Raw genomic sequence first — 17,821 nt, forward strand, 5'->3', positions numbered from 1 at the left:
CCTCCCCCCAGGACATCGGTTCCAGTCTTGCCCAGGTGCAGACCGTCCGGTTTGTACTGGTCCCACCTCCCCCAGAACCGGTTCCAATGCCGATTCCATGGCACCAATTCCACGGTGCCATGAACCTGGCTGCTGCTGCTTTCCCCTGGTGAGCCATCTCCCTCAACGGTATCCAAAGCAGTATATCTGTTTTGCAGGGAGATGACTGCAGGGGACACCTGCACTTCCTACCCTACTCTTGTTCTGTCTTTTGGTCACCCATTTTCTATCTCCCTCAGTAACTTTCACCTGCGGTGTGACCAACTCGCTAAACGTGCTATCCACGACATCCTCAGCATCGCGGATGCTCCAAAATGAGTCCATCCGCAGCTTCAGAGCTGTCAAGCGGTCTAACAGGAGCTGCAGCTGGACACACTTCCTGCACGTGAAAGAGCCAGGGACAGTGGACGTGTCCCTGAGCTCCCACATCGCGCACAAGGAGCATGAAATGAAATGAATGAAAATCGCTTATTGTCACGAGTAGGCTTCAATGAAGTTACTGTGAAAAGCCCCTAGTCGCCACATTCCGGCGCCTGTCCGGGGAGGCTGGTACGGGAATTGAACCGTGCTGCTGGCCTGCTTGGTCTGCTTTCAAAGACCAAAGAACCACTAGATTAGTGTTACACACAACAACAGCTTGCCTTTATATAACACCTGTAAAAAGTCTCAAGGTGCTTTACTGGACTGTTACCAGACCAATTTGGACACTGAGCCATATAAGGCAATATTTTAACAAATGGTCTAAAGATTTATAGATCACATAATGGAGGTAGAATCCCTACAATGCAGAAGAGTGCCATTCAGCCCATTGAGTCTGCAGTGGTGCTCCAAAAGAGCACCTTGCCTAGACCCGCCCTGCCCCCCCCCCCCCGCCCCCCCCGCCCTAGCCTCAGAACCTCACATATCCTTTGGAACAATAAGGGGCAATGTAGGGGCATTCTGCCAAACCTGCACATGTTTGGACTGTGGGAGGAAACCAGAAAACCTGGAGGAAACAGAAAGAATGTACAAACTCCACACAGTCACCCAAGGCCGGAATCAAAACTGGATCCGTGGCACTGCTCAGCAGCAGTGCTAACTATTGTGCCACCATGCCACCCAAAGAGAGGTAGAGAGATAGAGGCCTGCATTTTCCAGTCCCACCACCGAAAGTCAATGGATGTTTTGTTAAGTCACCCAATTTTCCGTGGGGGGACCCAAAAATCAGGGCTGGAGAGTTTCAAGGAAGGAATTACAGAACTTAGAGACCAGTCAATCAAAGGCAGAAGTAGACAGACACTAATTGCAGATTCACGAAGGTAGACCATGCAAGCCCTTCTACTCTGATCCCACACGCCTCTCCTTTCTCCGTGTTCTTCCATGTCAAACATATATCCAATTGCACAGTAATGGCAGGTTAAACTCTTTCTGTACCATTGCTCATGGTTTTCTGAATCCACGATTTCAAAGCTTTGACTTTCGTGAAGATGCCAGGTGTCCCTCTTTTATTTGGCGATTTGATGTTGTTGTCCTTCCAGCTGCGGCCACAACCCATCCCCCACGATGTTACTCCACTCACAGTCCAGGCACCGCCTTCACCGCGACACATCAGGGGACCTCCTGAATCACCCTCCAAAAGTAAATGTAAGAATCACACAACCAACATCACTGAAATAAATTATCCAGTCATTGTCACATTGGTGTTTGTGGGAGATTTACGTGTGCAAATTAGCTGCCGTGGACAAAAGGAAGACCTGGAGGCAGTCAGCAGCGCCGAGAAGGTCAGGTGAAAAGAGGACTCCGCGGTAGTCAGCAGCAGCTAGATCTACCTTTGTCCGCCTCCAGTATTTGTTTCTGACTTTGGTACAAAGGGTAAAGCTGATTGATGAGTAACTGGTAAGTTATTCTATTTATAGTGAATAGTTTGAAAAAATTAAGGTATGACAGGCAGCTTGGTTGATGGAATGTGCATCCATTTGAATGTGGGAAGACACGGTTGCACCATGTGTCCGAGACAAACACATCCACAGAAAGTGTCACTGGTTGCAGCAGCTTGAGCTCCACGTTTCAGAACTTGAGTGGTGGCTGGATTCACTGCAAAGCAGAGAACTACACAGATAGCGTAGTTAGGTTGGTGACACCGCAGGTTAGGAGCAGAGTGGGAATGGATGACCACCATGTAGTGCAGTAGTCTCCTGAGTCAATCTTACTCGGTAACCAGTTTCCCATTTTGGATAATAGTGCAAATGATGTTTCACAAGAGGTGTGAAGCCAGAGCCAGGGCCAAATCACCACAAGTAACCAAAATTAGAAGGTAGATAAAGTGAAGACAGGCATCAAATAGGATCAGAATGCAGGATAATGTTTAAAAGACACAGTTAAGGGCACTCTATCTGAGTGCATGCAGCATTCACAACAAGGTAGAAGATTTGTCGGCACAAATGGGTCTGATTTAGTTGCCATTATAGAGACTTTGCAGGGTGAACAAGATTGGGAACCAAATATTCACGCATGTTTGCCATTTAGAAAGGTTTAGCAAAGGGAAAGGGAGGTGGGGTAGTCCTGTTAATAAGGAATGAGATCAGTCCATTAATGAGAACTGCATGTAGCATACATAATACGGTAATAATGGGTGACTTCAATTTACTGGGTAAACCTAATTAGCCCTCATGCTGTTGAGGATGAATCCCTGGAGTGTATACAAGGGTTTCTGGTGTGGGAGCTTGAGGAACCAACAAGGAATTTGGCTATTTTAGATTATCATAGAATTTTTATAGAATTTACAGCGCAGAAGGGGGCCATTAGGCCCATCGAGTATGCAACGGCTCTTGGAAAGAGCACCCTACCCAAGGTCAACACCTCCACCTTATCCCCATAACCCAGTAACCCCACCCAACACAAAGGGCAATTTATCATGGCCAATCCACCTAACCTGCACATCTTTGGACTGTAGGAGGAAACCAGAGCACCCGGAGGAAACCCACGCACACACGGGGAGGATGTGCAGACTCCACACAGACAGTGACCCAAGCTGGAATCGAACCTGGGAACCTGGAGCTGTGAAGCAATTGTGCTATCCACAATGCTACCGTGCTGTAATGAGAAAGGTCTTTGGCTGTAAAGTGCCTTAAGTGTGTTGGGATGCCTTAAGTAGTAAAAGGTACCAAAGAAAGGCACGACTTTTTGCTAATTCTATCCCTTACCTGACATGCATCCTTTCTTCCGTCAGGGAACCCAGCACACATGAGGGTTTCCCCTTTGAATCGCTTTATTACTGATTGCATTGCCTTTAAGCAGGTCTTGAAATCAAGGATGGGAAGCTCAACCTCATGTAAGGTGTTTGGTAATCTTCCACCTTGAGGAAACGTAAAGATAATCCTTCCTTAAAACTAGGCAGCAACAGCAATCTGAATTTAAACCATTGGTTAGGCTTCAACTGGAGTGAAAGGAACAAATAGAACATACAGTACAGAGGGAGGGTATTCGGCCCATCGAGTCTGCACCGACCCACCCAAACCCTCACATCCACCCTATCCCCGTAACCCAATTACCCCTCCAAATCTTTTTTTGGTCACTAAGGGCAATTTATCATGGCCAATCCACGTGAGCTGCGCGTCTTTGGACTGTGGGAGGAAACCGGAGCACCCGGAGGAAACCCACGCAGACATGGGGAGAACGTGCAGACTCCGCACAGACAGTAACCCAGCGGGGAATCGAACCTGGGACCCTGGCGCTGCGAAGCCACAGTGCTATCCACTTGTGCTACCGTGCTGCCCTATGCAAGGGCAGTTAAGGATAAGTATGTAAATGACACATACAATACATTTAGCGCCCCACAACAGCCAATCTGGTCAAGCAGTGGTGACCGCAAGGGTACACCATGCACCAGGACTCTTTAAAGTCTGAGATCTCAGGACTACCTACCAGAGAGAGTCTTCCTTTATTTATTCATTCATGGTATATGACCATCACTGGAAAATGTATTTATTTATTGTCCATCCCTAATCACCATTGAGATGATGATGGTGAGCTGCCTTCATGACTTGCTAGGTTTCAGCAGGCAGCAAATACCAACCACATTGCCATGGACCTGGAGTGACATATGGGCACAGACCAGGCAAGGATGATAGGTTTCCTTTCCTAAAACACATTTATAAACCAGTTGGGTTTTTATGATAATCCAGTGGTTTCATGGTCACCATTAAGCTTATTTTTGGTGGTTTATTGAATTAATGGAATTCGATTCACAAACTGCCATGGTGAGGACTCCTTGGCCTTACTCTGACATCAATGGCCACGTTTGGGGAGTGAGTGAAGATACTGTTCCTTACAGGCCACCGTAGATACTTTGATACGAGGTCAGGATGGGGTACATTAGGATCCCAATCTAATAGGCCTTTTCAGGGAACCTCTGCCGGGGATTTATTGAGCTAAATTCCAGTCAGATGTCTTTTTTGCTGCAACACTTACCCTCAGAGAGCCGCCCCCAGCCAGCAGTGGTGCAAATGGTTCCTGTATCGAAGGTATCATCTTCATTAGGAAGACAGGCTGGATAGATACTTTTACCTGTGATGGAAGGATACAACAGGTTGTCACTGTCTCTCAGTCGTAGATAAAGATACGTCGCTGCTTGTTCTATCTTAGAAACAGAGTGACGTGTCTCGGGTCTCACTCCAGATAGCCCCCAACAAACAGAGACTGCAGCTCCAACCCTAAATACCCAATCAAAACCCAGCAAGGGACCCATGTCTGGTGGGTGTAGGTGAACTTCACCCTTCCCCACATTATAAAGGGTGGTTAGTTTTGCTTAAGGTGTAGAATTGTTGGTATTCTCTGCTCTTAGTCAGATCATGGGTTAAAGTCCCACTTTAGAAACCTGAGCACAAACTCTAGAGGTCACACTGGATTTTTTTCTTGATTCTTCATGGAAGCTGAGTGTCGCTGCTAGCATTTACTGCGCATCCCTAATTGTTCTTGATAAAGTGGTGATGGTCCACTTTCCCTAACCACTGCAGTCCACCCACAGTGCTGTGAGGAAGGGAGTTCCAGGATTTTGACACAGTGACAGCCAAGTGTGGTATTTTTAAAGGATAGGCCTGCAGACCACGGAGGTATAAACAAACAAGAGCATTATTGGAAAGATGTTTGCTGAACAGGCTGTTAGGATCGACTGCCCGTTTGCCAGCATGAATGGCCAATGACATCATCAATATGTCATGTGATCGGACCCTCAAAGTTACTTTGTTCCAACTAGGAACAAAGAGGAATACACAACACTTTCCTCCCCCTTGACAATAGAGGTTCCTGCAATGAAACACAATATAATCTGAACAATCAAAATTTACAATATGAACAATTAGTAAACACAACAGTCAATAAGTTAGACTTTTCGGATGACGTTGTTTTCTGTGTGGTTGTCAGCGAATCTTTTTTGTGTTGACTGTAACCTCTGGTGTTTTTGGTTTAGTCTGGACATCGTCCGTAGTTGCCTTAACTGGAGTCATCGTAGTTTTCAGAGGTTGAAGTGTCCTCAACTGGGGTACTGTCTTCCACAGTTGTTTTGGTATTGTCAGGTTCTCAGGAATGTCTAAGTCTTCACTTGGCACAGTTTGTCGCGGACACTTAGTTGACTCTGTCTCTGGCAAACCGGTTCTAGTTGCTAAACGTTAATCAGCACGTCTTCTCCACGCTAAATCGTCCTGAGTTAGGAGACCGGTCCTGTCTGTGCTAAGGCAGGTTCCACTTCCTACTGGTGGCATAGTTCCACTTTGCACTCGTGGTACAAGTTCCTTGCCAATACTTCCTAACCTTCTGATAAACACAGCGTTTAGCCTTGTTCTTATTTTGCAAAACCTGACTTTGCCGTTTCTTCTCAACAATTTCTCTTGTCTTAGGCGGTTTCAGCAAATTAAACACTGTGCATAACTGATGTTTTCCACAAGTAATGTCGGAGAACTTGTATTGTATTCCTGTATGTCACCAGATCACCCTCTGTGTACCCGAACAGGTGCCGGAATGTGGCGACTGGGGGATTTTCACAGTAAATTCATTGCAGTGTTAACGTAAGCCTACTTGTGACAGTAATAAAGATTATTATTATTAAATTGGCTTAGTCATACAGACAATGATCCTTGCTCACAAGTTACTTCACTGAATGCTTCATTGTCTGAATAAACCTTTCAGCTGGCCCATTTGTGACAGGATGATAAGGATCTGATTGGATGTATTGGATTCCGTTCTCCTTTAGATAATTTGTGAATTTTTTTGCAAAATGAACTGTGGCCCATTGTCATGAACAAGATGTTCAGGATAACTGAATCTTTCCAGAATCTCACTCAGTCTTTCTATTGTTCTCTCCGAGGACTGCTTTGAAATAGAAAATATTACCACTCGAACTATTCATTGACGACTCGTTAGGTAACGGGAGTCCATCAGTGTTCCCATGGAGATTTGATTGATGATATTTTATTGTGAATGTATGTGCTGACTACAGCAATAATGGTGGCTTCAGGTCATTTCGAGTGACCGTCTGCCACAATGAAAAACATTCGCCCTTCGAATGGTCCAGCATAATCTATATGAACTCCAAGTGGCGGCAGGTTTTGAACCTTTGTACAAGCCGAACATATGTCCGCATTCTCCTTCATTTTGCTGGAGCTCTGACCACCAAAAATATCTTCTGACTATTTCCTTCATCTTTACTATCCCACAATGACCTTCATGAACTTGGTTTAAGACAAGTTTCCTTAACAATGGTGGAAAGATAACCCTCATTCCCCAGTGTAAACAGCCAGCCTGAATGGATAGTTTGAGTCTTTAGGTAACGTATGGCTTCAACTCCGGGTTTGCTCCCATGGTCTTGCCACAAAATACCATATCCATAACTTCCGACAGCAGTGGATTATTTCTGGTATACTTCCTAACTTGTCCTGCGGTTACAGGCATGTTACTGACTGCTTTGAAATGGAAAATATTACCACCCGAACTATTCATTGACGACTCGTTAGGTAACGGGAATCTAGAGAGTCCGTCAGTGTTCCCATGGAGATTTGATTGATGATATTTTATTGTGAATGTATGTGCTGACTACAGCAATGCCCATGTTTGCATCTGGCTCACTGCTGGAGATGGAATACCAGTGTGCGACCCAAGTATCATTATCAGTGGTCTATGATCGGTCGGAAAATTTACGAAAGTCCTTCCATATAGGTATAGATAAGAATATTTGATTCTGAAAATGATGCCTGGAGCTTCCTTCTCTATTTGTGCATAGTTCATTTCTGCTTTGTTCAAGGATCTTGATGCAACGCTATTAGGGTCTCTACCTCTACTACCAGCTCAGGCAGCGAATTCCAGACTCCCACTACCCTCTGTCTAAAAATGTGGTGTTCCTATGTGTCTATTGCCCTTGCCCTTCAAGGTGGTAGAGGTCATGGATTTGGAAGGTGCTGTTGAAGGAAGCTTAGCAAATTTCAGTGCATCTTGTGGATGGTACACACTGCTGCCACTATGCATTGGTGGTGAACAGAGTGAATGTGGACAGGGTGCTAATCTAGCAGGCTAACAGATCCTGGAATATTGTTGGAACTGCATTTAAGCAAGCAAGTGAGGAATATCCTAGCACATTCCTGATTTGTGCCTGCTGAATGGGGACATGCTTTGGGGAGTCAGGAACTGAGTTACTCACTGCAGAATTCCTAACCTCCGCCCTGCACTTGTAACCACAGTGTTCATGAGACTGGTCCATTTCAGTTTGTTCAAGAGAGTAACCCTGGGTTTATCTCTGTTTTTATTGCCTCTCTCAGCTGGTTGCATGATCGACGTGCATGCAGGAGGGAGTTTGGGGCGAAAGAAGTGTTTAGCTGTGATGATGCTCAGTAATCAGGATGTGGAACAGGCTTGATGGACACACCAGTCCTGCCTGCCTATCAATTCCCTTTGTTCACGTGTAAGAAATAAAAAGAAGGGAAGGACAAAAGGACAAAAGGAAAGAAAGCATTAAAGAACTGCAAAGAAAACCAGCACACAAAGTAAACCGGGGTAAATTGAGTTAGGAGTATTATTGAATTGGGTGAAGTCAGCAGCTCCAGTTGGGGGTAATATCCGATGTTCTGACGGAAAGTCTATCCTGATTTTCTCAATGGCTTCCCACCTCCACATCCCATCCAAATGTTCCAGTTGCTAGATTAGTGAATAAATGTTGGTTTAGTCAAACAGAAGGTACACTGTTCATTAAGTAATCATTATTTCTTGTTCAATAATTATTTCCATTTTTGTCAGAATCCTTAAATGGCAAATTTGCAACACATTTCAAAAGTATGTGATTCCTTTTTGTTAAATTGTCTTCTAACATGAAACTGTAGAAATGCCTCCTTAATCATTTGTTGAATGATACCACACAGAAACGGACCATTCAGCACCCTCTCAGTACCGGCATCACGGAATGCCAACCTGGATATTCACTCAAGCAGCTGGATTGGGAATGGAACCCACATCCTTCTGATGAAGAGGCAAGTACATAACCATGGCCGAGGTCAGGAGAGACTAAAGACCTTGTTTACGAGCCAGTAGAACTCAGCACTGCCAACTCGCATGGATATACCAGCATGAAACCAGTAATGTATCAGAGGCATGACGTTGAACCTGTTACAACAAGAGTCTTCAAGAATAACATGACAACAAATGAAAGTTGTTCAACTAAAAGTTACCAAAGGTGAAGATGCCATTGAGTTCCAGAAGAGCGATGTCATACTCAACTGGGTAGGCAGCCTTGAATTTGGGGTGCATGATAACACGTTTGACCGTTTGCGATTGCTCCTCTTTGTCCAGGTTCTTCAGGTTGTATTCCCCAGCTGTCACCTTCAAAACGGACAAGATGTTCCTGAGGCCAAACAAAATAAGCAAAGGGTAACAAATGCAACAAATGCAGGGACATAATCTCTTATCAGGTGGAACCCACAGTGAGTGGACCTGTTGGCAATGTTCCCTCTAAGCTGCACAGGTCTGGAAAACATGACACAATGCTGGAAGGACTTAAAAGGGTTAAGTTATGAGGTGTCATGTGGATGTAAAAAGAATCTTTTGGCACACTTTGAAAGAAAAACAGTGGAGTTCTATCTAATATCTACCACGGCCATTTATCCTCCAGACAACATCACTAAAACAGATCATCTGGTCATTATCACAGAGCTCTTTATGGGAGCTTGCTGTGCACAAACTAGCTGCCATGGTTCCTGCATTGCGCAGTGACAACATTTTTTAATAAGAATTTCAGTTACTGTAAATCACCTTGGGATGCCTGAAGGTTGCCAGTGGTAACGTAGAATTACAAATCCTCCTTTTCAGGCTTAACTTGTATTCCCTTAAATTTAGAAGATTAAGAGGTAATACCATTGAGTTGTTTAAGATGATCAAAGAGAACAATGGGTAGATATCTATTTCCTCGGGTGGGGCGATCCCAGACAAGGTGCAGAATCTGGTGACTCGGGGCTTTTCACAGTAACTTCATTCCAGTGTAGAATGGTTAAATGATTAATCAGGAGAAAGAATTAAACTATGAGAGGAAGCTAGCAAGAAATGTAAAAACACAAACAAGAGTTTCTACAGGAAAAGAGTAAGTAAAGTGGGTGCTGGTCCTCTAGAGATTGACATTGGGAGTTAGTAGTAGATAATAAGCAGACGGTGGATAAATGAACAAATACTTTCCTTCTGTCTTAGAATAGAGAAAAGAAAAAAAAACGTTCCAGTAATAGCTGCAAATCAAGAAGTTAAGGGGAGAGAGGAACTTGATGAAATTGCAGTCACTAGGGAAGCAGTCCTGAACAAACCGCTGGATATTGTATGCTGACAAGTGTCCAAGTCCAGATGAACTTCATCCGAGGGTCTTTAAACAAGTAGCTAACTTTTAAAAAATAAATTTAGTGTACCCAATTCATTTTTTCCAATTAAGGGGCAATTTAGCGTGGCCAATCCACCTAGCCTGCACATCTTTGGGTTGTGGGGGTGAAACCCACGCAAACACGGAGAGAATGTGTAAACTCCACACAGACATTGACCCAGAGCCGGGAACCTGGGACCCCGGTGCCGTGAGGCAGCAGTGCTAACCACTGCACCACTGTGCTGCCCTAAAACAAGTAGCTAATGAGGTAGTCGATGCGTTGATCTTAATTATCCCAAATTGCCTAGATTCTGGATAGGTTCCATCAGTTTGGAATGTAAGAAATATAACCCTACTACTCAAGATGGGAGAGAGGCACAAAATAGGGAACTATAGGCCAGTTAGATTGACATCTGTTGTGGCGAAGGTGTTAAAATTAAGCAATAAAGAGGTACTTAAAAAAAACTCAAGATGATTGAGAAGAGTCAGCATGGATTTGCGAAAGGGAAATCATGTTTAACTAATTTATTAGAGCTCTTTGAAGAGGTAACATTTGGTGTGGATACAGGAGAGCTTGTAGACCTGCTGTACTTGGATTTCCAGTGAGCAGGTGCCACATCAAACGTTATTACAGAAAATACAAGCTTACAGTGTAGGGGGTAACATATTAGCCTGAATAGAAGATCGGTTTTGCTCCATCTTGTAACAGTGTAAAATGAAATTCAATGCGTTTCTACCTCTGAAGAAGAGTCATATGGACTCAAAACATTAACTCTGTTTGTCTCTCCACATGTACTGCTAGAGCTGCTAGGTTTTTCCAGCATTTCTGTTTTCCTTTCAGAATTCCACTATCCACAGAATTTTATTTTCATCATAGAAGATTGGCTGGCTGACAGAAAACAGTGAGTATACATAAACGAGTCTTTGAATGTTTGGCAGGCTGTGACTATCGGAGTGCCACAGGGTTCTGTATTGGGCCTCCACTTTTTACTATTTACATCAATGACTTAGATGAAGGGAGCGAAGGCATGGTAGCTAAATTTGCAGACAACACAAAGATAGGTAAGAAGGTATGTTGTGAAAAAGACATAAGAGGTTTGCAGATATAGATAGGCTGAGTGAGTGGGCAAACATCTGGCACATGGAGTGTAATGGGGGAAAATGTGAAGTTGTTCACTTTGGCAGGAAGAGTAAAAAGGCAGAGTAGAGAAAAACTGCAGAATTCCAAGGTGCGAAAGGATCGAGGTGTAGCCACCTGGGGCGGTCACGTCCCGATTACAAAATGGACACTTGCAGAGAATGAAGGGAAAAATGAACAATGCTGAGAAAGCAAGCAGGTGCAAGGTTTGTCTGTTGATTGGAGTTTGCAGCTCCCAGACAAGACCGATACTGCAAAACCATTAGCAAACTAATGAGCCATCTCCGGGGACAAAAGAGAAACATTTAGGTAAACGATACCAAAGCAGACACCCGGGCGCCAGAGGAGACTAGAACAAAGCAGGCCAACAGCCACCCAGGGCCCGCCCAGCAATCAGGGCAGCCACCCCTTTATTGGGACCAAGGTCAAGGACCGCCCAAAAGCACGCAAAGCCCCTTTGGGTATCAGAAGAAGCCCCCAAGAGAGAATCGTTCTTCTTGGCCTTGGCTCTCAGCGATGAGAGGCCTGCCTAGCAGCTGTACCAGAACAAGTAAGTCCAAAATCAACGCACGCTACGAGATAGACCCTCCTAGCTACTATTCCGTACCAGCTCGACCCCAGCAGCCTCAGAACCGGACAACGGCCATTGTTCCTGTGACTGAGTGGGCGCCCGAAGCTAAGTATAGGCTTTAGTAGTAGTGATAGTTTAGTTGGTAGAGTTTGTGCATGAGTATAATTGACTGTGTGTGTAAATAAATGAGCATTGATTTTGAACTTACTAACTGGTGTATCGAGTCTTTGATCAGTATTCGGTTTTGAACCTTATGGCGGTATCGAAAGATACCTGGCAGCTCTTGAGCCAACGTGATTAGAATTAATGAAGGCGATCATATTAACTGCCATAAACAGAGCCAATTAAAGAGAGAAGCAGGGTAGCATGGTGGTTAGCATAAATGCTTCACAGCTCCAGGGTCCCAGGTTCGATTCCCGGTTGGGTCACTGTCTGTGTGGAGTCTGCACGTCCTCCCCCTGTGTGCGTGGGTTTCCTCCGGGTGCTCCGGTTTCCTCCCACAGTCCAAAGATGTGCGGGTTAGGTGGATTGGCCATGCTAAATTGCCCGTAGTGTCCTAATAAAAGTAAGGTTAAGGGGGGGGGGGGTTGTTGGGTTACGGGTATAGGGTGGATACGTGGGTTTGAGTGGGGTGATCATGGCTCGGCACAACATTGAGGGCCGAAGGGCCTGTTCTGTGCTGTACTGTTCTATGTTCTATGTTCTAACACAACGAGCAACAGAGGTATTCCTGTACATGAGTCACAAAATGTTAGAATGGAGGTACAACATGTATTCAAGATTTCTAACAGAATGCTGGTCTGATTTAACTAAATGGGAACAGTGTCCCATAGCGAGCACATTTAGCCATATGTTTCCCGGCACTCACAGCGCAGAGAAATCCAGCACCATCAAGCGTCACTTGAATTAGATAGGGGGCCTCAGCTGGGAATGAGCGACCAAGGCCGCACACAGCCCCATTTTCTGCACTGAGCTCCTATTGCCGAACTCCTCAGTGTAGCGAGAGAGCGTCCTGATCTCTGGAGCCCCCGACACGAACCCTGACCGCCTCCCCCACCCCAGCCCCAACTCACTATGAAGGGTACGGGTTCGGCCCAGGTACCACCCTGCCCAAAGGGCATATACCTGGGTGCCACTGATCCCCATTTGTGGAGATCAGTGCTGAACAGCGCTTGCCTGAGGTGTCCGAGGTAAAGGCGATAGATCCCACTAACTCGGGTGTCGCGGGAATCTTCACATTAAAGTGCGAGTAGCTGTCTCACTCTAATATGCAGATTCACCAAAATGTAATCCCACCCACAATGGGTGGGATTTACGCCGCAATGTCTCATGAGGCGTTGTGAGCCGGGTAGATGCCGGGAGCGAGGTCTCCCAGCTTCTATCGACCACGTTTTATTGCGGCACACTGCTTTTCGGGTGCAGCTGAGCCGTTCAATCGTGTCTGCTATCTTTTATTACGAGAGGAATTGAACATAAACAAAAGAATGTTATTCTTCAGTTATACAAGGCATTGGTGAGATTGCATCTTGAATATAGTGAGCAGCTTTGGTCTCCTTACTTCAGGAAGGATGTAAATGCGTTGGCGTCGGTTCAGAGGAGGTTCACTGAATTTATACCTGGAATGAATGGATTGTTTATGATGATTGGTAGGACAGGCTGGGTTTGTTTCCACTCGCATTTAGAAGAGTGAGGGAGTGGCTGTGGAAAGAATGTTTACTCTTGTGGGTGAGTCCAGAACTCACAGGGGGAACTGTATTAAAATTAGGCATGAACCTTTTAGGACAGAGATGAGGAGAAATGCTTTTTCTCAGAGAGGGTTGTGCGAACATTGGAACTTTCTGCCTCAGAAGGCGCTGGAGGTGGGGGGGGGGGGGGGGGGGGGGGGGGAGGGGGGATCACTGAATAGTTTTAAGACAGCGGTAGATAGATCTTGTTTAACAAGGGAATCAAAGGTTCTTGGGGGTAGATGGGAATGTGGAACTTGAAGCACCAACAGATCAGCCATGATCTTATTGAATTACAGAGCGGGCTTGAGGGGCTGAATGGCCCACTTCTGCTCCTATTTTGTATGCTCGTAAAGCTTTTGAGGCTGTGAGTGTGGGAGGTTAATTGAAAATGTTACAACTGAAATTAAGTGGAGTGGTGAGAATGTGGAACTTGCCACACAAGAAATGGTTGAGGCAAATAATGTAATAATAATCTTTATTATTGTCATTAACACATTAACACTGCAATAAAGTTACTGTGAAAAGCCCCGAGCCACCACACTCCGGCACCGGTTCGGGTGCACTGAGGGAGAATTCATAATGTCCAATTCATCTAACAGCACGTCTTTCAGGGCTTGTGGGAGGAAACTGGAGCACTCGGAGGAAACCCACACGACACGGGGGGAAAGTGCAGACTCCTCACAGACAGTGACCCAAGCGGGAATGGAACCCGGTACCCTGGCGCTTTGAAGCAACAGTGCTAACCACCGTGTATATGGAGAAGCTAGACAAACATATGAAGGAGAAATTAATAGAAGGTTATTCCTTTAAATCTATTCATCCCATTGAGCCCTCCCAGCTACATCGCTAAGCCATCAGTAGAAAGGTTTAAATTAGGCAGACGTAACAGATCCATTCCTGCAGGAAAGTTTTTTATCTTGTTAGATTGATTTTAAGTCATGGAATGAGCTACTAGTGATAGAGGACAACTTCAGAATGTCTGTACCTGTCCCGGATGCAATGAGCAGCTGTCAACACCCACTTCTCGCTGATGATCGTCCCTCCGCAGTAATGGGATTTCCGTCGTTTCAAAGAGACCTGCCGATGACACCGTTAAAGCCACAAAATGTACATAAAATCATTTGGCACAGAGGGAGGCCATTTGGCCCATTGTGCCTGTGCCGGATCTTTGAAAGTTCCACTCAGTTTCCATGTCCCACGGTTGACTCTCTATAGCCCGCTATTCATTTTATTCTTTTCAAGTGTTTTTACCATCCTTTCAACCCGTGCATTCCTGATCACTACGCACTATGTAACAAAGAATTGTCTTCAGGTTCCCTTGACTGTGCCCATTAGTGAAAACCCTCCATCCATTGGAAGTAGTTTCTCCTAATCCACTCTATCAAACTCATGTCATTTTCAACATCTCTATCACATCCCCACTGAACCTTCTCTGCTCTAAAGGATACAAATTCAGATTTTCTAGTCTTACCACATAACTGAAATCCTTCATCCCTGCTATCACTCCAGTAAATCTTCTCTGCACCCTCTCCAAGACTTTGACATTCTTCCTAAAGTGCAGAGCCCAGAATCCAGTTAGGGCCTATACAATTATTTATTAAATCATTTAGACTGGGTGGTTGCATGCAGATTTCAGCCAGCTAGCTATCTACCGTTTACATTAACAAATTGAACTAAGGCAGCACGGTGGCGCAGTGGTTAGCACTGCTGCCTCACGGTGCCGGGGTCCCAGGTTCGATCTTGGCTCTGGGTCACTGTCCGTGTGGAGTTTGCACGCTCTCCCTGTGTTTGCATGGGTTTCACCCCCAGAACATAAAGATGTGCAGGGTGGGTGGATTGGCCATGATAAATTGCCCCTTAATTGGAAAAAATTAATTGGGTACTCTAAACATTTTTAAAAAATTAACAAATTGAACTTTGGAATCAAAAACGCAATTTGGGTGCTGACGGCACAAATTGGGCAGAGATAGTCAATGCTGAGGAGACTGCAAAAGATTATAGGAGGACATGAACAAACGTGCAGAATAGGCAAATAATTAGCAAATGAAGTTCAACGCAGATAAATGAGGGATAAGTGCACTTTGTTGTGAAGATTAGGGAGGTCACGTATGTAAGCATGGATTGAAATTACAATATAGCAGATCACGTTTTGGCTGCATACCAGTTAAGTCTGCTGGGCTACGAGATTGCACATAAGACATGTTAAGTCAAATTGGCCTCTGTTGAATTTGCTGGGTTAATGGATCAACAAGGGATGAGGGAGTGGAAAATAGTAAGGAAAATCTGAGTAATTCACCCAGTATGGAATGTTCTGTGTGCTGCACCCCTAAAACACGATATAGGCAATTAACTGACCAAAAGTCTGTAATAGGTAGTCAGGTAAGGGGTCTGTTCTTATTGAAAATGTCAAGACAGTAAGAAGTCTTACAACACCAGGTTAAAGTCCAACAGGTTTGTTTCGAATCACTAGCTTTTGGAGCACAGCTCCTTCCTCAGCTGAATGAAGAGGTGGGTTCCAGAAGCATATATACAGAAAAAGTCAATGATGCAAGACGATACTTTAAATGCGAGTCTTTGCAGATAATTAAGTCTTTACAGGTCCAGATGGAGCAGGTTAAAGAGGTGTGAATTGTCTCAAGCCAGGACAGCTGGTAGGATTTCGCAAGGCCAGGCCAGATGGTGGGGGGTGAATGCAATGCGACATGAATCCAAGGTCCCAGTTGAGGCCGTACTCATGCGTGCGAAACTTGGCTATAAGTTTCTCCTCGGCAATTCTTGTTGTCGCGCGTCCTGAAGGCCGACGTGGAGAACGCTTACCCGTAGATCAGAGGATGAATGCCCTTGACTGCTGAAGTGTTCCCCGACTGGAAGGGAACATTCCTGCCTGCCGATTGTTGCGCGATGTCCGTTCATCTGTTGGCGCAGCGTCTGCATAGTCTCGCCAATGTACCACGCTTCAGGACATCCTTTCCTAAACACATTAAAGAAGCCACCCCCTATGGACAAGTCTTCCGTATACACAGGATCTGCTCAGACAAAGAGGAGCGTAACAGACATCTTCAGACGATGAAAGATGCCCCCGTACGAACGGGATATGGCGCTCGACTCATCGATCGACAGTTCCAATGCGCCGCAACAAAACACCGCACCAACTTCCTCAGAAGACAAACACGGGACACAGCCAATAGAGTACCCTTCATCGTCCAGTACTTTCCCTGAGCGGAGAAACTACGTCATCCTGTTCGCAGCCTTTAACACGTCATCGATGAAGACAAACATCTTGCCAAGGACATCCCTACACCCCCACTACTTGCCTTCAAACAACCGTGTGGCCTCAAACAAACCATTGTTTGCAGCAAACTACCCAGCCTTCAGAACAGCGACCACAACACCGCACAATCCTGCCATGGCAATCTCTGCAAGACGTGCTAGATCATCGACATGGGTACCACCATTACACTTGACAACACTACCCAGCATGTACGTGGTGCATACTCGTGCGACTCGGCCAATGTTGTCTACCTCATACGCTGCAGGAAAGGATGTCCCAAAGCGTGGTACATTGGTGAGACCATGGAGACGCTGCGACAATGGATGAACAGACTTCGCGCAACAATCACCAGGTGGGAATGTTCCCTTCCAGTCGGGGAACACTTCAGCAGTCAAGGGCATTCAGCCTCTGATTGTCAGCTAAGTGTTCTCCAAGGTGGCCTTCAGGATGTGCGACAACGCAGAATCACCGAGGAGAAACTTACAGCCAAGTTTCGCACAGATGAGTACGCCTCAACCGCGACCTTGGATTCATGTCGCATTGCATTCACCCCCCCCCCCCCCCCCCCCCCCCCCCCCCCCCCCCCCACCATCTGGCCTGGGCTTGCCTACGCCAGCATCTCCACATCATGTCAAAACACTGGCAGGGTGAACATCTTGTAACTCCTTCTGATTTCATAGTTATCACTACGGTCAGAGGACTGAAGAACTTTCGAACAGTATGAAGGCCACACTTACCTGGGTTTCGCTTATCAAGCATGTGGAATGCGAGATCGCTTTGAGAGTTTTGAGTTAAAGAGGGTATTTTCAAACGGATCTTAGGGAATCTGTCCATAGGGAGTGACATCACCTTTGACCACTCACAGAGCTGATCATACAAGGAGTAACCAACTCTGATCATCACAGGTTCTGAACGCATGTACAGGGGGGTATAAGAAATGTGCCTTCTTTTGCTCCTCATTGTACAGCCAGATATTTCCCAGTGCATCAGAGTTTAATCTTTTCTGCTACGTGCCTGACTAGCACTCTAGGAATGAACAAAGATGGGAGGGGACCAGCTGGACTGGGTAAGGGAAAAAACTTGAGTATCGATTAGGGAATGTGTAGCTCTTTATCATCTCTTGGTTGAGTTAAAGTGGAGACCTGGAGCGGGAGATTTTCTGTTGTTAAGTTAAAGACAAAATGCTTGGGTTAAAAAATGTTTTCCTGTGGATTAAAGT

General features: G+C 45.5%; 1 protein-coding gene across 1 annotated transcript in view; it reads right to left on the reverse strand.

The window, feature by feature from the left end:
* Window positions 1-17,821, reverse strand: part of LOC119970944 (ovochymase-2) — a 126,763-nt gene that overhangs the window by 81,379 nt on the left and 27,563 nt on the right. Inside the window, exons 4-8 of the mRNA XM_038806055.1 lie at window positions 14,317-14,408; window positions 8,727-8,899; window positions 4,489-4,584; window positions 3,222-3,373; window positions 1,453-1,648 (exon numbers count right to left, since the gene is read on the reverse strand). Coding sequence (XP_038661983.1) covers window positions 1,453-1,648; window positions 3,222-3,373; window positions 4,489-4,584; window positions 8,727-8,899; window positions 14,317-14,408 — 709 coding nt within the window. The remainder of the gene's footprint in view (window positions 1-1,452; window positions 1,649-3,221; window positions 3,374-4,488; window positions 4,585-8,726; window positions 8,900-14,316; window positions 14,409-17,821) is intronic.

The sequence above is a fragment of the Scyliorhinus canicula genome, chromosome 9 (genome assembly GCF_902713615.1).
Source record: "Scyliorhinus canicula chromosome 9, sScyCan1.1, whole genome shotgun sequence".
Lineage (NCBI taxonomy): Eukaryota > Metazoa > Chordata > Chondrichthyes > Carcharhiniformes > Scyliorhinidae > Scyliorhinus > Scyliorhinus canicula.